The 21,026-nt window shown below is 40.4% G+C and overlaps 1 protein-coding gene across 4 annotated transcripts; it reads left to right on the forward strand.

Annotated features, from left to right (window-relative positions):
* The first annotated feature begins 144 nt into the window (after window positions 1–144).
* si:ch211-39i22.1 (skin secretory protein xP2) lies at window positions 145–20,556 on the forward strand. 4 transcript variants are annotated; one of them, XM_063213286.1, is made up of 19 exons: window positions 145–416; window positions 1,907–1,936; window positions 2,079–2,126; window positions 2,476–2,523; window positions 5,148–5,261; window positions 7,917–7,967; window positions 8,060–8,092; window positions 8,359–8,454; window positions 8,841–8,873; window positions 9,140–9,187; window positions 10,546–10,569; window positions 10,899–10,949; window positions 12,280–12,309; window positions 13,089–13,136; window positions 13,472–13,507; window positions 13,970–13,987; window positions 18,049–18,162; window positions 18,540–18,596; window positions 19,921–20,556. In XM_063213286.1, exons 1-19 carry the CDS (start codon window positions 356–358, stop codon window positions 19,947–19,949), a joined length of 969 nt encoding a protein of 322 aa, XP_063069356.1. In that variant the 5' UTR covers window positions 145–355; the 3' UTR covers window positions 19,950–20,556. The 4 variants fall into 4 exon arrangements, with proteins under 4 accessions (XP_063069356.1, XP_063069358.1, XP_063069355.1 ...); XM_063213285.1 differs by having other exon boundaries at window positions 146–416; window positions 8,356–8,454; XM_063213288.1 differs by lacking the exon at window positions 13,089–13,136 and having other exon boundaries at window positions 8,356–8,454.
* The last annotated feature ends 470 nt before the right edge of the window (window positions 20,557–21,026 follow it).

The raw sequence follows: 21,026 nt of genomic DNA on the forward strand, positions 1-21,026 counted from the left end.
ACTTCAGCAGTAAGTTAATGCCATGAATTTGAATAAAGTACCCACACTGACGTAATGCTACGATTGGGTAGTGCCTGTTGGCGCTCTGCGAAGAAACACACCTATGCCTTGCGCATAGCATCTCTGATGCCTGGGAAATGAAAACTCCTTTCGTGCAATTGGATCTCGAACAAGTCACTCATACGTTTGCCTGGCGGGGCAGGGAAACACCCAAGAAAGTTTCTCTAATGTTCAAACAAAAGACTGTGCTGTAGTCACAAAGTAGACTGGCTGGCGAACACATAGTGGCGAATACTGTGTGCGTAAATTAATAAGACGAAATTCTTTATCTTCATTATTTTTTGAGAAAGTTACGATGATGTCATACCTATGGATTTTCTTTCTTGCAACTCTCGTCACCGGAGTGAATTCGCAAGGTAAGACTCACTCATGGATAAAGGACCTACATCATTAAGCTTAGGTTGGATTTCATACAAGAAACGCGACTTATCACTTACAACGTAGCCTACTAAAAAGTTATCACAAGGATCAGAAAGTTGAGTCCAACAGCTTAAAGATATATAGGGTTCTTTAGGCTAATTGGTTGTCTTTACCTTTCTTTGCCCATTACAGCATCACGTGTATGTTGTTCTTTAGAACACAATGTCCAGAGGGCGAGAGCCATTCAAATAGCCTATAAAACGCGTTAAAAGTCTGTGTTGAAACAGCTATATTAGTTGTATGGAACATTTTGTCCTTGAATCGCATATAACACAACAGCAGACAGTATTTCAATATTTTCCTCCTAATATTGTATTGTTGAGCGCCAGCCTCAGAATAGGCTATCATTTGCCAACTCTTATTTCCACATCATGTTTTCCTTTGTCTCACTAATTGAGCTTTTTTCTCAGCCTATTCACCAAACTTCATAAATCACAGTTCTGGTTAAGAGTTCTGGATCTGGTTAAGGTGGTTAGGTTAAGGAAGAGTTTATTACAACGTGTGATATTTTATTACCCAAAAAAGTCAGCACATTAAGCCAAATCTTATTGTTTTATATTATCTGCCTCATTCATTCACTGGGCCAGAGAATGGACAGGGTGCAGTCAGAGAAATCCAATCCTGTCCCAGCTGCAGACCCCACCCTTTAGTGAACAAGTTAGAATTATGAAAGGGATGTTTTGGATTCACCCCCAAGGAGTTGATATGTCTTGGGTATGAAGTTGTATCGCTAATATATTCTCCTGAATCGACTTCAAGTGAACTGTTCTAACATACACTCTCCTGGTGAAAGCATTAGTTTTGTGTGAACATGACTACTGCTCATGTATATGTTAACCAACTGTAAACAGTGACATTATTGCTGTCCCAGGGCAAAACAGAAGACTAGTTTGGAAAATGCATAGCTACAGAGAATCTGTAGGTAGAGGTAAAGGTCGGAGTAAAGGTGTACTCTGCCCAACAGCGCACTGCTCACTAAAGACTTTGCCGGTGTGTCCAAACAGATTACACCTTCAAGCAATAGGAAGCAGTCTGCTCTGTGGTTGAAACAGAACAGAGCAAAATGGCCATTGAGAACAATATAGTCTCACGTGGATTGCATTTCATGACAACCTTGCCAGGCCAGGCAACAACACCCACCGTACACATAGCGTGGGGAAGTGATTGGATAATCACCCGCAAAGTTTCAACACCACATACACTTTCTGTAGATAAGCCACTTCCCCCTATGAAACAATGTAAATGAAGCAGGGTACACAATGTTCTGACAAAGATTTCCACTATCACATATGTCAGCTCACGTGACCAAACCTGTCCCAGTGGAGGGAAAACATCAAACTCTCAAATTACATATATTGTTTAAGTGAGACTCGCGTGATTGATATTCCAGTGTGTTTTGACTCACTTCTGCCCCTTATCTCCACAGACGCAGAGGCAGCAGCTGAGGAGGAGGAAGGTAAGATCAGGCATGCACAACAACCAAACACATGACATTGTACTGCTTACTATATACGCTTGCCCCTCAAGTGAGCATTAAGATGTTAGTAATGTGATCTGAACGTAGGCTGTGTGTTGTGTGCTGTTGTTGTGTTGAGCAGCAGTGGCAGCAGACGCAGCCCCCGAGGAGGAGGCCGCAGCTGAGGAGGGTTGGTCTTCAGTTTCTCAATTACTACTTTATTGTATCTTATTTATAATGGAGAAGTGGGACTCTCGCCCAATCCATATTATACATTTAGGTCTACCTAAGTGTAAATTTCATAATTCATGAACTATGTGTCAACTTTTGTCACATTTCAGGTTTCCATATGGGGTTAATACATTTTTTTGTTTGGTATTTACATTTGAATTGTGTTTGATTTATGGAGCGTTTGTAATTACACTTCATCCTGGTGTCATGGGTTGCTGCCAAATATTCCATAGATACTGCCCCTGGGCGATACCCATGGCTTGATAATAGTATGTGTATGAGTCACGCAAGACGTTTTGATTCCACAGAAGCGGCGGCAGACCCAGCCCCAGAGGAAGAGGCCGCTCCAGAAGAGGGTATGTCCCCAGTGTCTTCACTCACATGCACAATACACAGTACACACAGTACACAACATGCAGTGCAGCTCTGTTGTTTGCCTTTGTTCCATTTGTTTTGTAGTTGTTCTAATTAAACACTACATTAATTATAAAATACAGAGGTGACAAGATCATAGTTTTTTGTTGATTCAGGATTATACGTATAATCCAGTTCCTATATCTTTTTGAGTTATGGTAGCCTACTCTTACATGTTACAATGTAGGAAACATTTAGATCTGAAATGTGTCTTGTCAGTTAAACCTTTGTCTTTTCAGCAGTATATACAGAATGTTTGTTGGGTTAGACAGTATGACTGATTCCAACTATGTAGATGTGACATGACTTAAATGGACTTAAGGAAGCACATAACTCCACTTTCACAGTTGAATTTAACAGGGCAGGAAACATGATCCTCCAGTTAGTTGTCTTATTATGGGGTGAATGGTGGTAAACAAAACGCTCATTTAGACCTAGGTGTACCTGTAAAGAGCACCTAGGGGTGGTAATTAACACTACCATATTGTATGTAAGCAGATTAAACATTCAAAGAGAAATGTTGAAATTCAACCAAACTTCAAGTGGAATGTAACTAAAAAAGCATTGTTATTTGTTCAAACCAAGGCACACCTCTGCACAATAAATTAAATTGTTGGCTGATGTAAGGGACAATATCTACAGATGAATTTCAGCAAAAAGTTAGTTACGGAATTGGTTAGGTTTCAGCTGATCTGTCAGTACAGAGAAGCCAAGCAAGGTTATATGGAGCACTGAAACTATGTACAGGTTCAACACACATTTTGAATATGGGCCATTGAAGCTATGTGCAAAATGTGCTTGGCAAGCTACAGTAGCATATGTGCTTCTGGCAGTAACTCCAAACATCCATGTCTTACGGGAGTTACTCGCAGTATTTTTGCATGTTGTAGTCGATTTAGGGAGTGTCCCAACTTGTCATGAAACCCTTCTGGTGCCCCTCACGTGTCTTCACAATGTTCTCTCTCTCAAGAGGGTAGATACATATAGATTTAGTTAACGCAGCCCTTGTATAATCTGTAGGACTTTTGTAGGCAAAACAATGTAATCTATAAGACGTCCATTATGTCTAACTGTAAAACTGTTATAGTAAAACCATGTAAAAGTTTTATCTTTTACCTGACATGTTTCGACGGTACTGTATAACCCTCTGATGAAGATGGAAGCTATACCGTCGAAACATGTCCGGTAAAAGATAAAGTATGAGAAAAAAACAAGTTTTAGTGTGATATATTTATATAGCTATCCAAAGACAGTCACAACTATACCAATCAAAACGATATCATTCTTATCAGGCTCCCTGTTTGGCCCTGGATTTAATGTTCACTGCCAGATGTTCACTTGCCAATTAGCAAACAACTACCCCATTTACAAACAATGACTACAAAAGTGAAAGCACTAAATGTAGCCTACATGGACAAACAGAAACCATATTACTGAAGAAGACTGCTTCCTAACTGGCTCTGCCACGGTGAAAGTGCAAGTCTACTATATGCATAGATAGCAACTGCCATGCAGTTATGCAAGCCTATAGGCCCTCATCATGTGCATCATTGAAACTGGTGCCGGAACGAAACTTGCGGGAGTGGTTCTCCCCCTAAAGACCACAAGGCTGGCTAGACTATAAAGTATTCTTTTTTGCCCTGTAATGAGTCATTTTACTACCTACCAACTACCTACCAACTTAAAGTGCAAAGCTGATACATATACATTGAAACTGTGACTCATAGTTTCACTTCAATTTGACTTCATTTAATTGAAGTTGGGCACCTCATGTTCTTCAGTGTCTGTCAATAGATTTAGATATTTGTGAATGAGACAAGTCGGCGCTTTGCCTCATGAGAAGTTACATGTATCACTGATGAAGTTTTATGGATCATAGTGAAATACAAATTAGATACTTGTTGGATAATGTTGACACATTTTTGCTCTTTCGTAGTTTTCTTATTATTTAGATCTCAATGATGTAGTAAAGTGACTTAATGTGTAACGTTATTCTGTGACGCCATTATGAAACGATGTACAATACCTTATCTGCCTTCCTAATAGCAACCTTTTCACCTGTAGATGCATTTCCATATTTAGATCTCAATAAACTACATTATATAGTATAGTAGATCTCAATAATATAGTAAAGTGACTTAACATCTAAAGTTAATCTGTGACATCATTATGAAATAATGCAGAATACCTTAATTTCCTTTCCCAATAACGACCTTTTCAACTGTAGGTGCATCAGTTGCAGCAGCAGTAGTAAAAAATATATGTATTATTTTTATATTTAGATCTCAATAATTTAATAGTAAAATGACTTAACATGTAAAGTTAATCTGTGACATCATTATAAATAATGCACAATACCTTCATTTCCTTTCCCAATAACGACCTTTTCAACTGTAGGTGCATCAGTTGCAGCAGCAGTAGTAAAAAAAATATATGTATTTTTATATTTAGATCTCAATAATATAATAGTAAAGTGACTTAACGTGTAAAGTTAGTCTGTGGTGTCATTATGAAATGATGTACAATACCTTAATTTCCTTCCTAATAACAACCTCTTCACCTGTAGATGCATCAGATACGGCAGCGGAGGAGGAGGCTCCAGCAGAGGGGGATGCCCCAGCTGAGGAGGAGACTCCTGCAGAGGGAGACGCTGCTGTGGAGGAGGAGGCTCCTGTAGAAGGTAAGAACAGTTAAGCCAGTTCTGCCCTGCAAAGGCAAACTACAGTAACTACATAGTTAAGACAGTGCTGCCTAAAGCACCTGCAAAAAACGCCTGCTGAATTCCTAAGGCCTTTGAAAGAAAAGTTGCCCTCAGCCCATAAAAAACCTAGATATCTCAGCCTCTGAAGCACAGAAAACATGGAATGAGTAGTATTTAAACGCTAAGACCATCATCTCACATTAGAATGTATTCATTCAGCTCTCAATATTTTTAATGAAAAATATCTCAAATCTCATGTGCCTGAATGTTGTGTCATGCAGCTCCAGTCGCCTGGGTCAATGTTGCGCCACGCAACATCCAGCAGCAATGGGTTAAGCCAGTGCTGCCCTACAAAGGCAGAGTGCAGTAACTACACATTGACTTTTGACTGAAAGTGGTCTTCATAACACCTCCTTTATCTGGTGACACAGCCTTAAGGTCCAAATGTGTCCCATTTTAGAGATATTTCGATGTCATATTTGCAGCAACTACAATATATAACCTTATACCAATACTTTGAAGGCCTTTTTAAAAAGGTTTTTTTTTAAAAAGTTTTAATGTTGGTATTGTTACTGTACTTAACCTTTGAGAGGCAGAGTGGTTACCAAACTTTCACTTTCACGACCCCTCCACCCACCATAGTCTTGGTCTAGTAATGGATTTCTAGCGATATTAGCAGACAAATTGTGAATGGAATATCAAGCAAATCTAGCCTTGGCAATTTCGTTGTCCAGTGCATTGCTAGGTATTCGCTTGTATGGTTAATAGATGTATTTGCTGTCCTGTGGATTTCTAGCAATATTAGCGGAATGGTCTTTTACAGAATGTTGAAAACCCCACTCCCATAAATATAGGAGGATGTCTTGGCCTGTGCTAGGGATGCAAATTATCGATTAATTCATTAATCATTATTTGATAGTCTTATTAGATAAGATAGACTTACGATTAATTGATAAGTGTCGTTTTCCCCCCGAAATCTCAATGTTTCTCGGGGGAAAAAACTACCAAATCAAAAATGTTTGGGTCTCTTGTCAGTTGAATTGTCGATTAATTGCGATTAATGTTTTTTAATCGATTAATGCATTGATCGATTAAAGTCGATTAATCGATTAATCGTTTGCATCCCTTGCCTGTGCCGGTCGTGGCTAAAGGGGGGGGGGGGGTCAGCTTTATGTTCCCACAGCCCATTGGTCGCACAGCCCAAAGGTCCCACAGCTTATTCCTGCTGCTCCATGTTCCCATATTTGTAAGAAATTATTTAAATCTAGGCCCTATGTTACAAAACTCCATGTTCCCACATTTCCGAGTAAACTAAGAGAACCTGCCTTTCTCTCCGCCATGGAACATAGGGCCTAAATTTCAATAAATTGTTAGAAATGTGAGAACATTGAGCAGCAGGAATATGCTGTGGGACCAATGGGCCTGAAAATTAATGTTAAAAATCTTAGTGATGTGGGACCAATGTGCTGTGGGAACATAGACACGGTCTCCTAAAGGGAAGTGTTGAGTAGGCCTATTGATTAATGAGGTGATTTCCCTTTTCGGTTGCGTGCACCACTTGACTCTATGAGGCACTATGTTGACTGTTGGAAACCGGTTTGCTTTTTGGAGCGTCTGCATGCAGCATGGGTCTGTCTATTGTTCCGTAAATAAAACTGTTGGCTTAATGGGTACACCGCCTTTCATCTCTGATAATATGTTTTTTCCCCCCCGGTGTGGTAGTGATGGTACCTTGATGTTAGGAGGATAGCTCTTTGTATGTTGAACGTTAACTTCAATTAAACTAAGGGGTGTAACACGCTCAACTCAAACAAAGTAAACAACTGGGTGGTCATTCCTGAAGAATATATGAAATAAAGAGCAGGACAGCACTCCAAGTCTTGTGGTTTATTGCCCGTCAGACGTTTCGGGGTTAACCTTCTTCAGTATCGGGCAAAAACCTTTTTTGTTTTTGCCCAACACTGAAGAAGGTTAACCCCGAAACGTCTGACGGGCAATAAACCACAAGACTTGGAGAACGTTAACTTCACACAACAGTCAGTTTCCGTGGAATTAAATGTTTTATTTTTCTGATTGAACGAGAAGCATTCTATGTGTTATTAGGAGAAGACAGCCCCTAATGTACAATGGGCAGTCCTTCAAAGTTAAAAATTCCAACTACACCAACATATACCAACATTTCTTTCCATCTAGCCCATAAACAGCAACAGAAAAGCAAAAAATATGAATCAATCGAGCTGAAATATCAATCTGAAAGTTATTTGGCATTAATAACACAGCAAAGATGGTACATCAATTGCTGAGAGACTGCAGGGGAATACTGCTATCAACGGAACACTTGTTGCAGATGCTGGACAACTCTAATTGGGATGTTGCACAGTGAAATGACCTGGAATGATACTAAATCATATACTACTGTATTATATATCATGGCTTGCAATATACTGAAATTTAAAAAAAAAATCTGTCTATAAACCATGGTTGCCTATTTGTTCTCAGTGGAATTACTGTGTAAAACAGCATTCAGTAGCCTATATCCACAATGTCCACCACCCACTCATGTTATACTGTTTATATATCGCATAGAAGTGCCACAAAACAGGTGTTATATGTGTGCTTTCATTGTATTTTCAGAAGCAGCAGCACCAGAAACAGAAGCAGAGGCAGAGGAGGCTGCTCCTGAAGGTTTGTCACAAACATAAGTGTAAAAAATAGAATATTTCTAGCCGGGGCCACTGACACGTCACTCATCATTTTTAACTGTTTGCTTTCCATAGGTGAAGCTGATACAGGGGATGCAGCTGCCCCAGGTAATTCTATTTTTTTCTTGTAGCCCCTTAATGCACGCTGTACCTCCCGTGGCACACTGTAATAGACATTGAAAGTTAACTACTGTGACACAGGGCCTTTAGTAATACATTACGACTTGGTCATTGCCATGCTGGTAACAGCTCATTCATAATGCCCACTCTTAAGAGGTTAAAACTGAATGTTTCCAGTTCTGTATGACACTTAGTCAAATTGATTTTCCTATTAGGCATTAAATAATTCCAATAATTGCCTTTTTTTCTAGAAGGAACGGCGGCAGCTCCAGTCCCAGAGGAAGGAGGGGCAGAATCGGAGGCAGATGCAGGGGCAGGAGCAGAGTCAGAGGCGGAGGCCGAGGCAGAAGGTACTGTATGATGCGTGACAGGTAACACAATGTATGTAATGACCAAACTGGGGGGATGCCAGTGTTGCCAGATTGGATGCTTTCCTGTCTAATTGGGCTGCTTAGGATGGCCATCTGCGGGTAAAAACAATCAAAATCGGGCATTCAACTGGCTTCTCTGTAGATTCATGGCCGTAGAAATCTATCCAATTTGGTACAAATTGGGCAGGATTTGGTGCCTCCCGGTGCTTTATGAGCATTTTTTGGGCTGGAAATCATCGGTCACATCTGGCAACCCTGGTGCCTGTCGTTGTGTTTAAGGACCAAGTAGAACACGGGTAATAAGTGACAGACAGTCAAAAGACATGCTGTGTACAGTACATTAATCAATACTGTGTTGGTTTCAGGTGAAGCTGACACCCCTGGCGAAACTCCTCCAGGTAGGCACATGTTAATTTGTCTTTTCACTCAGAGTGACTCACTTGGTGGCATTAATACACATGCCTTTGCTCAGACTTGTATTCATAAGTGAGTCATAGTCACATAACAAATTAGAGCAATAATGGGGTTTATTCCCCCCAAGGTATTTACCGATCTTAACCTCTCTCTCTCTCTCTCTCTCTCTCTCTCTCTCTCTCTCTCTCTCTCTCTCTCTCTCTCTCTCTCTCTCTCTCTCTCTCTCTCTGTATGTGTGTGTCATCCACAGAGGGTACCGACGACGCAGCACCAGCAGAGGAGGTGCCCCCAGCAGAAGGTGACAATGACAGCTCACTCCTACCCGTATTTAAACAGTACAGTACAGAACAGTAAGAGTGGAGTTGAGTGTAGCAAATGTATTGAAAGGTCAAAGGTTCAGTGGAAATGTTAGTCATTTACTTTCAAGATGTTTGCTGCCCATTCACACACTTTCTTGAATATTTAATATATAAGTTCTAAACCAATATTTATGGGTCTGGTTTTGCGGCCCAATGATGTCTATGACTGGTAATTCAATATGGTGGACATGGAGAAGATCCATCTTTGCATGTAAAAAAGAAAAAAGTGTAATTTTCCAAATCATAATGATTGCTTAGAAATTGATGGTGGAGGTAAATCTTCATGAAAAAGATGACATATGTGAATGGGCAGCATGACTTCTGAAAATAAACTACTTAAAAATACTCTGCTGTTAAGGTGTTAAGCGACCCAAACATAAGAACACACATAATATAAATGATAAGACAGATTAAACAGATAGCACACACACACAGGGTTCCCACGGGTCATGGAATTTCTGGAATATCATGGAATTTCATAAAAGTTTTTCCAGTCATGGATAGTCATGGAATTTGACAATTTTGAATGCACTGTCATGGAATATCATGGAATTTTCTTAACAGCTGTTTAGAAGCAAAAACCTTTTTGTTTGGTGTATAACATTGTTTCTTACTGATGATACTACAATGCTTCGCCACAGACGGTTTGGTATCGCACTGTAATGTGCAACATTTCAGTCATGGGTGAGCGGTTAGGGCGTCAGACTTGCATCCTAGAGGTTGCCGGTTCGACTCCCGACCCGCCAGGTTGGTGGGGGGAGTAATCAACCAGTGCTCTCCCCCATCCTCCTCCATGACTGAGGTAACCTGAGCATGGTACCGTCCCACCGCACTGCTCCCCATGGGGCGCCACTGAGGGCTGCCCCCTTGCATGGGTGAGGCATAAATGCAATTTCGTTGTGTGCAGTGTGCAGTGTTCACTTGTGTGCTGTGGAGTGCTGTGTCACAATGACAATGGGAGTTGGAGTTTCCCAATGGGCTTTTCACTTTCAACATTCTAGAATGCAATGAGCCCACTGAACTCTGGCGGTGGCTCTGCGTCGTCTCGAGGGGTGAAGATAATCTTCAGTTTTTACACTTTTAAAAATGTTTGAACGTCATTTTTCACGGAAGTGGTCATGGAAATTCTGTTTTTGGGGTCTGGAAAGTCATGGAAAATCATGGAATTTTATATCTGAATTAGAGTGGGAAGCTACACAGTCACACTGCTCTTCATACATAAAAGCAATATCTACCCAATCTGAAAAAGACTAAATGATGCTTGAATTTAACTTCATTGTTTTTTTTTGCTTTCTAGGTGGAGAGACAGATGCCTCCCCAGGTGTGTTCAAGTATACAAACATTTACAAGTCATTTACAAACATTTGTTCATGCTTTCTTCATCATTTTTTCATTATTTACTAAGTGTTAGTAATGCTTTATAAGCAGACATTAATATAAAGTGTTACCACCTTTTTTACAGTTGTGAAATAGAGGTTGACAGTGTGACAGACACCAACCCATAGACCTACCAGTACATTTGGGAGTTTGAAATGAAATGGAGTAGATCTAGATAGAGACACACGTTGTCGTGAGAAGAGGACTGACTGGTGACATGCTCAGACAGGCTACTAATGTTCATGTGGTTTGCATATTAACGTTTGTTCTCAGATGAGGCAACAGAAGACGCGGCAGCAGAGGAGGAAGTAAAACCAGAGGAAGGTAAATGGAAATGCATAGACAAATTAGATGGGAAAACTAATCAGTTGCACATACTATATCACAAGGAAACATACTGGGTATTTCATTATATAACATATGCAGTGCACAGGAATGAGTACACCCCCTTTGAAAAGTAAAATTTTGAAAAATATTTCAATTAACACAGAAATGGAAATGCATAGACAAATTAGATGGGAAAACAAATCAGTTACTCACAGGGCTCTAAATTAACACCAGCCAACCGGCCAAATGCTGGTGAAATGTCAGTTTGGCTGGTAGAAAAGGCCAACTTACCAGCCACTTTGACCCATTAGTGAATGTGTGTTTGGCTAAGATTAACATCTACCAGCCATTTAATTTAGCACCCTGGTAAGTTTAATATATCACAAGTAAACATACTGTGTATTACTGTACATAACATAACATATGCAGTGTGCAACAATAATGAGTTTTGAAAAGTAAGATTTTGAAGAATATTTCAATAAACACACAAGTTATTTCCAAAATGTTTATAGAGTAAGTTTAATGCAACATCTGTGAAGCTTACCTCAGAAACCTGCCGAGGTGTTTGAGTCTGCGGTCCACCTGGACGTGTCTGTGAGACAGTTACAGATCCATCTGTTCTGAAGTTTTGGACCACATTATATACAGCTTTTGACTGATAAGTAAAACTTTGATGTTTTTTTTAATAGCATCATTCTGGTGTAAAGCTGTTTTTAGATGCGTCCTAGCATCTCTAGAAGAGGATATGTCCTTCCGTCTGTACGTTCATCGGTCTGTCTGTCTGAAACGTATTCTTTAAAATTGCCCAAAACACGATCTTCGCCGCCATTTTTCATGTTACTATCTTCATAATTATGCTTTTGGACGCATCTTTGTCCGCCTGTCAGACTTGTTTTCTGGTCAGGCCTTCAGTCCTTTCTCTTCCGTATGGTTTCATTGTTTACAGCAGGAAATGGGAAATACTCTGTGAGATACTGTTTCATAGCCAACTGATAGAAAACTGTGTAATAAGTCCTTAAACTGTTCTGAAAATGATTGAAAGCTTGCTCAATTACTAAAATATAACTGTCCTTTGAGACTGTCATTGGGGTGTATTCATTTCTGCACCACCCTAATTTGCCCAAATCTGAAAGTCTGTAATATCTTTTTAAAAGGGGTCTACTCATTATTGCAGTGCACTGTGTGTGTGTGTGTGTGTGTGTGTGTGTGTGTGTGTGTGTGTGTGTGTGTGTGTGTGTGTGTGTGTGTGTGTGTGTGTGTGTGTGTGTGTGTGTGTGTGTGTGTGTTTCATATGATAATGTTTGTGTTTTTCTCCTTTTTTGAATAGGCTTTGACTTATCCGATGCTCTTGAACCAGGTAGAAACCTTTGGCATACGTAATGTCTCAACATCATGTTTATTTATCCCTTCACTTAACATAACTTTTTGGGCTTTTACATTTCCACTGTTTGAATACGTATAAAATATATTCAAATTACATCAAGACACTGCTGTGCTAAACTATACTATACATCTTTCTTCTGCTTCTGCATGTCATAGCATAGTAGAGAATACACAATAGTTGAGCTGCACCGTAGTCGTCTACAACTCAAGTCGTCTGCACTGCAGTCAGGCCACTTCCAGCCTTTACATTCACTGTCGATCTGTTTCGCATTAGTCTCCTGGTGTTCTGTCTGTTTCCCCTGTTAACTGCTTCCCTACCAGTTTGGCGTAATTGGTTACAGAACCCGGCCTGTTTGTCCCGTTTGACCTTGAGGCAGAACGGCTGTAATTGCAGCCTTGAAGAGCATTTTTAAAAGAATGCAATGCTCGAAAACACACAAAAGTAGTATTATTCTGTACGTCTAAAACACAAAAGTAGTGTTATATACATTGTCATATGTAGTTTAGTTTGGAAGTTATATTCATAGTCGTCATTGCCCAAGTGCCTACTACCTCTAAAACACTAAAGTAGTATTATACGTCTTGTAGATAACACTAATTTCCTTCCTGTTTTGTATCCCCCTTCTCCTATAACAACTAGTCTGTAGCAACAGTAGAATACCAAATCGGTGTTATCAAAGAGCTGATTAATGTTTTGTGGTCAGTGTTATAATCAGTACTACTCAAGCATGTCTGTGATCTCTTCTAATATAGATAATAGTGACCCTCCTGCTGAGGCCGGTCCCGTTGAGGGCAAAGGAGGTACAGTAATATTTAGATTATTAGCAAATGACTAACTCCTTGTTGTTACTCTTGTTTATAGTCTGCTTTTCATATAATCATATAATGTTAATGGACATTTTTTTGTTTGATGTTCATTAATATTTATTTCCATTTTCAAATCTCACATGTTAACACTTGTTCGTTAACTCGTGCTCGTGTTGTCTGGCCAGAGTAGATATGTGTAGTGTTTTTAAACGCCCTCTCTCTCTCTCTCTCTCTCTCTCTCTCTCTCTCTCTCTCTCTCTCTCTCTCTCTCTCTCTCTCTCTCTCTCTCTCTCTCTCTCTCCATCTTTGTCTTTGCTCTTTTATTGCAGCACGCTCTGGGGCTCCAGCTGCAGCTCCAGCTGAAGGTAGGCTATGCCACTTGGAACCACTTAAAGTTGCTCACTAACTTGCAACACACACACACACACACACACGCACACGCACACACACGTGTGTGCACGCGCACGCACACAGACACACACACGTCACACACACGTCACACACACACGCACACACACGTGTGTGCACGCGCACGCACACAGACACACACACACACACACACACACACACACACACACACACACACACACACACACACACACGTCACACACACACACACACATACACACACACACACACACACACACACACACACACACACACACACACACACACACACACACACACGTCACACACACACATACACACACACACACACACACACACACACACACACACACACACACACACACACACACACACACACACACATTGATGCACATGTTACTGTGAGTGTAATGGTTTCTTCCTTTTTTCCCCCTTTTTAGGCGGTGAGGAACCTAAAGGTAAGAATTGAAATTTACAGTATACTCACATTTATGTGTATACTTTATCCACTGGTGTGAAATTTTAGCTTTTAAATATTTCAGAAATACACAGCATCCAGATGTATTATCTGATTCAATCATTATCTACGCCAGTTGATGCTAATCAGATGATCTTGATTAAGATCAGTTGACATGACACTGATAAAAAGGAATCAGCAGACGGGTTGGGTCAGTTAATTATTGAAATCATCTAGTATGCTAAATGTTGAGGCACATCACAAAAGTTTGAATTTTCCAAGGCCATGCTCCCAGTGGTGCCCTGATGAAGGCCCTGTAGCGGGCCGAAACATGTTGGCAGTGGCAGTATTTTTAATTATTTAAGTTCAAACATGAACTAGCCTTTATAATAAAGCGGTTTAATCCAAGAAGAGTGCCTTGGCGTCCTGCCTTTTTATTGTCATGCTCCCAGCGTTGCCAGATTGGGTGGTTCCCCGCCCATTTGGGCTGCTTAGGATGGCCGTTTGCGGGTAAAATGGCACTTACCTGTAGTAGAAAAAAACGCCCAATTTTTGGCCATAGAAATCAATAGAAATCCGCAGGATTTAATGCTTCCAGGCGGGTTTTGAGCATTTTTTTGGGCTGGAACTCATCAGTCTCATCTGGCAACCCTGCATGCTCCCCACCTCTGATAATCCACCGCTGGTAACCACAGCTGTTAAAGGCTTCTCTGACTTGCTGCAGTTGCTTATGGCAATGTCAACTGTGGACTTTCACCATTATGCTGATGTTGAATAGGGATGGGTTTGATGTTTGATGTTGTAGTAATAGGGATGGGTTTGTGTGACTTTGTGCAGTTGCCTATGAGACAATGCCAACTGTGTGGACTTTAGACATTACGTTGAAGCAAAATGGATGTCGGCCTGCTCTGGCTTTCTGACCGGTTTGTCTTGAATTCTAAAACTAGAATGCATTTTGTATAATGGCACGACGAGAGATTCTTTTCTGACTGCAAATGTGTTTGTGCCCACAACAAAACCATTCATGTGCAAGTGTTATTCCTTTGCCTGCCAGATACTAAGAAAACAACAGCAATGACAACTAACCGCACATGTCTGCTTTGGAAGAGATACATATTTTTCTTTCACATTTTTTTACATGAAAGAAAGCAGATGTAATTGTTTTTGTTAGTTTTTGTTGTTTGGTTGGTGTTTTTTTTATGTCAATCAAACTAATCCACATTTGATGTACTGAAAAGAAACCACTTCTTACTAAGTACTTAGTCAGGCATGCTATTAGGAGACAGTGTATTGTAAAAAGTCAAATCCCTTGACCATTTGATGAGAAGGAGTCTAATTTAGTGTTTCCAAATTACAATGTTATTGCTGATAACTGTAGTAATAATCAGTATTACTATTCACAAGCTGTAATCGTTCCGGATAAAGACAGTGTTTTCTATATATACAATGTATTTTCTTGGTAGTTCTAAAATGTCAAGCAGGATCCTCAGTTTCAATGTTGTCATGTACAGCAGATAAATATTCCAGTGCATCCATTCACTGTAAAACGTTGCAGCCAGTTAAACATTAAAAGCTAAGTTTCCCTGCTGCCTTAAGCTTGTAAGTTAACTCAACTCAAGGCTTACCTAAACTCGAGGCTTTCTCAAGTTGAGCTAACTTACAAACTTAAGGCAGCAGGGCAACTTATTGTTTTTTGTTTAACTGGCTGCAATGTTTTAAAGTGTTGTACAAAAAGAGAGACAACTTTTCCTGGCAAACACTGTCCAGAACATGCGGTGATGCCACCATGTTATGGCATTCTAATCTCATTCAGGCAGTGCGTTTAAAGAGACAGTTCAACAGTGCTACTAGTCATCTTGATTCAAATCTCTCCCCGGGCTCCCGGCTCTACCCACGTCGCGGTGTGTTTGACTTATTACCACACATCCACCACTGCTGTCTCTGAAGCATATCTTCTTTCGCATCAGAGCACATGTATTTGCCATGTCCACGATGTTCTTACAGTATGTTCTGAAACTAGGGGACCATTGTTTTTTGTGTTAAGTAGTCCGTTTTCTTAGCTGGCCTGGTGGCATGTTCAAATTAACCGCTGCATGCTTGTTGCCTTGCCTGTGGCAGTAGGCATTCAGGTAGGATTTGTCATCCCGTCCCGTTCTGATCATAACAAGATCTATTTTCCCAGAGGTTCGTCCAAATCATTATCATTTATGCTCAGAGGAGTATCGTGCTGAATCTTGTCTGTCTCGTCTTTGTGGGTTTGCTTTCCTCATTCCTGGCATTGAAGCCGTTGACTCTTGTGGTGTGTGGCGTTAGACACTGTAGCTCAGACACGAAGCCCTCAGGGGATGGCACCACAGTAACACAGCTCACGAGGTCCTCAGCCGGCATCAATGTGCCACTGATCATTAAATCATTCAAACGCACATGCCTTCATAAGGGTGTTGCCGAATGTTAATATCACTTCTTCAAGTTTTACTAGTTGAAGCTCCTATATGCACGACTGTGGTCATCATCACTAGTTCCGCGCAATACAAATAACCGTAGTTTCTCCTTCAGATTTCAGGGGCAAAATATGACATATATATTAAATAGTAAACTATGCTTGAATATCTGAATATTGCGGCTGTAGTTGTTAGTAGGTGTCTAGTTGTCAGTGTCTCTTCTTCTTTATCTCTGATGGCACATCATATCCATGTCTTTGTGTAAGTGCCATTATTTACACACATGGTCTTTATAAATCAGTTTATGTACAGTTCATCCAGGCTGTGATATGGAAAGAGCTGTATGTATGGTATGTCAACTTGATGGTGACAATGAGAAGAAGCTTACCTTTGTGGAGCCATGACTCATGTTTTGTTACACAGCACATAGCTATGCACCTTGCTCAAGACCTCTTTGAGGACGTGTTGAAGGATTTATATGAGCTATAGGCACTCGCCCATGCGCTGAATGATGTTTGCCCTGTACCTGAACAGTACAGGAACACAGAGTTCCTAGTTTTGAAGAGGCTGCAGTCTCTCTTTCTCTCTCGCTCGCATGTTCTCTCTCACTCATTCACTCAGACACACGCACACACACACACGCACACACACACACACACACACACACACACACAACCCACCGACCCAAAACACACACACACACACACACACACACACACACACACACACACACACACACACACACACACACACACACACACACACACACACACACACACACACACACACACACACACACACACACGTGCGTGTACGCACACACACAATGTATCCAAACAATGTAAAATATTTGGTGTGGTAATGTTGAATGTTGGTTTCGAATCTTGAAATCACTTGAAACTGGCACCAGGCAGGTGTGGGTGTGTCTGGCAAGCTTTCTTGAAGCCATTCATTTTCACTTTGAAGGGCTTTACTTATCCAAACAGGTTGTCTCTTTGTAGATTACAGGCGATCATGTATCATATAAACATTGTAAATTACGTAATCTGTACTATAATACAATGATGTCCTGATTTGTTACCTGTTCAGATGGTTGTTGGGGATGTTTGAAGCTGTGTACTACTACTTATTTCCCATAGTATGTCTATGTTGTACATTTATATTGTTGAACTGCACACTGCTGAATTCCTCTTGAATTGACAGTAGAATAAATGGGCTTGAATGAATGGTTGTCTTAAAAAAAGCACACATCCTGGATTGAAAATAGTGACAATCCCAATGAATGTGCCCCAACTGTACAGCTTACAGCTTTACATGTTTTGGTACAGAAACGTTTAGAAGAGATTTGGATCATTTTGTGAAATGGTGTCTACAAGTATATTTCAATTCCAGAACACATTGTTTTAAGCAAGTTCCTCAGTCAGCCAGTCATTAATGTCAAACAGGTCTTCTGTGCATGTACATAGAACAAGAAAAAGCAACATTACTGCCCCCTTGTGGATGTGCCGTGAACTGGGACAATTTCCATTTGCCATTGTATTTTTTTTCCTATTTTCATTTTGCCAAGTATTTGAGCCCGAGCTTTGAAGCCTAAACTGTAAACTGTGTCTGTTTGTTACAGAAGCTGGATCTGGTACTCTTGCCGGTGTATTGAGTGCAATCGTAGTAGCTGTTGTTGGAGCAGCAGCCGGTTACTTTACCTACCAGAAGAAGAAGCTCTGCTTCAAACCTCAAGGTACATTAGCTACTTTGTTGTTTGTTGTTGTTTGCAATGACATTTCCCATTGGTAACTACCCAAGTTGCTAAATGGCTATCAACTACGCTTTCGAGAAACACACCCTGCAGAGTTGTATGAGGTAGAGGTAGAAGTACTCGTACAAATGCAATTACTGCACTTGTGGTATGATATTACACGGTTTCAACGGTGTAATATCATACTAGGAGTACTGTTATACATCTGTAAGAGTGCTTCTACTTCTACTTAATGCCACTCTAGTCTTGAACGGGATGTACAGGATCCATGTGCTGCTGATGTACAGCTCTAAACATTAACTTTCTCTTTAATGTATAAACTAGTTATTTATGTTTAACGGGTTGTTCTTCCTATACAGAAGACCCAGAGAGTGCACATAAGAAGGAGGATCCTGGTGCCCAGGCTGAGCCTCAGGGTAAGCATTGGACAAAAGTCAAAGTCAAAGTGTACCTTAACTGGGGACAGGACACAACACTGAAAAGGATTGCGTCTGTGCTGCTCCAGTGTCTTCTCTCCAGTTAAAGGATAACTTCTGCCGATTTCAATATGCTGTTGTATTGCTCAGGGTGCGATTTGTCGTAAAACCAGAAGGGGGGATATGTTTCAGATTGTAAGCAATATCAATGGAATTACATTGAACTGTGATAAAATCATGTAGAAAAAGTAGCGATATCAAGACTATAAGGGGGGACAATCCCCCCCATCCCCCCCTACAAATCGCACCCAGGTATTGCTCACGCTACCCTTGACTTGTCAGTACCCAGTGATGCTGCATTTTTAGAATGAGCCCTTTCCAAAATCTGAGCTATTCTTATGGGGGCAGACTTTGTTACATTAAAAACTTTCTTAACATAGGCCTTCTCCAAATATTATCCCAAAAGGTATCGCTGTTTGCTAGTTCTCTGCTGATATTGCATAACCTTTTGGATATTATTGGGAATAAATCAAGATGTTTTTTTGAGATGTAAACAAATGCCTGCCCCATTACAATGACCAGAATCTCGGAAAAGGCTGAAAAAAAATCTAATGTACTGACAAGTCCAGGGTAGTGTGAGCATGTCGAAATTGGCAGAAGTTATCCTTTAAGATTTCCTGTCAATGCACCAGATGACAAAACACAAGCGCGTGGAATGACCCCTTTGCTCTTGCCTCAAAGTGTACCTTATTGTCAAATTGTCTATGCAACAGTTGTTAACGAAGACGATTTAAATGGAAAAAATCACCACATTCCAATGTGCAATAAAAACTAATCATACAGATGCAGGACCATACTTGCAGAGGCTAGCCATTGTCCTAACAGAATCTCACACATGATGATTACACAACACATACATAAAAACATTTCAAAACATTTTCAGGAAGACACTAGTGGGGGGATTTGAGGCGGCTGGTGTGAGAAATATCTAACACTTTCACATCTCACTTGTCTTAACCCGTTAAGACACGCAGTTATAAATATGCTGTTACAAGAATGGCAATGACCAAGTCATGCTGCATTACTAAAGGCCCTGTGTTATGTCATAGTAGTGTAGTACTATTATATGGTAGTTAACTTTTCAATGTCTATTACAGTGTGCCACAGGAGGTACGGCGTGCATTAAGGGGCTACGGCAGCAAGTGAATTTTCATTTGCAAATTTGACCAACTTGAAATGCTTTATAGTGCACACTTATTCAGATGATCATGAGTTTTAATTTGTCGTTATTGTTGTTTTATATTGTGTTATTCTTTCTTTACAGTTCTCAGCAACCTTCTAAGTTCATCATAAAAGATGATGGAGCTGTTTGTTTGGGGGTGGATCTGCAACCTGAATGCTGTTGTCTACTGAAATGTAGTTGGAGTGAAGTACGTCGTCATTCAAGGGCCTTAATGTGAAATGGTGGATATCAGAAGGCGAAGATCTGAGAGTATTTTGGGATAAAGAATGTGAAAAATGTGTTACAGTGGTCCATCTTTAATATTACCTCCATGTAGTGCCTTTTGTCTGCAGGGAAAGGAAGCACGTGGGACTTCTTTTACTTCAGTGAAATTATGATAGGTTTCTGTCTCATAAAATCATACATTTTTAGGATATAAGATTGTATAAATGCTAGAATGGACTGTGGGTGACTGATTTGGTTAAAAACCTGAAACAATGTTTGAGATAATTTAAATGTGTTGGTACAATAGCTTTTTTCTCGGGAGAAGCACTTTTCTTTCAATAGATGCTCTGATAGACTTTTTACCTTATTCATGTCTGATTTATTTTGTTTAAAATGTTTCCCTATGTCAATTTTTTGCCTTGCAATTGTCTCATACTTAGACAAGGCACTTCTGCTTTTTGGAACGCTGTAAATAGGCTACTGAAACATTTGAATAAAGTGGGATTTATGTGTGTTTTACATGGTGTGACTTCATGGTGTGACTTCCACGATTTAAAGGTTTACATGGTGTGACTTCATAGTGTTTTTGAAAAAAGCTTCGCACACTCCTTTGGATTTTTTCTTCTTTAAGTTATTTTTTCTTCTTTTTATTCATTCATTCATTGGCAATGACGTTTCGAACTCTCGGTCGTCCTCAGATTCACCTTTTTTCAAAAACCTACGTAATCTTTTTGTTCAGCACCAGGGATTGTGCACAAGTAACTCTCTACAAGTGACTTCATAGTGTGACTGCCAAGATTTAAAGGTTTTTTTTTTTGGTCTTTTATGACTTTATTGGTGATAGGACAGTGTGAGAAGTGGACAGGAAGCGAATGGGGAGGGGCCGGCAAATGACCTGGGCCGGTAATCGAACCTGGGTCGGCCGCATGGCAGACAAGTGCCCTACCGGTTGGCCACGGCAGGGCCGACTTCCAAGATGTTAA

Source organism: Engraulis encrasicolus, chromosome 13 (genome assembly GCF_034702125.1).
Source record: "Engraulis encrasicolus isolate BLACKSEA-1 chromosome 13, IST_EnEncr_1.0, whole genome shotgun sequence".
Lineage (NCBI taxonomy): Eukaryota > Metazoa > Chordata > Actinopteri > Clupeiformes > Engraulidae > Engraulis > Engraulis encrasicolus.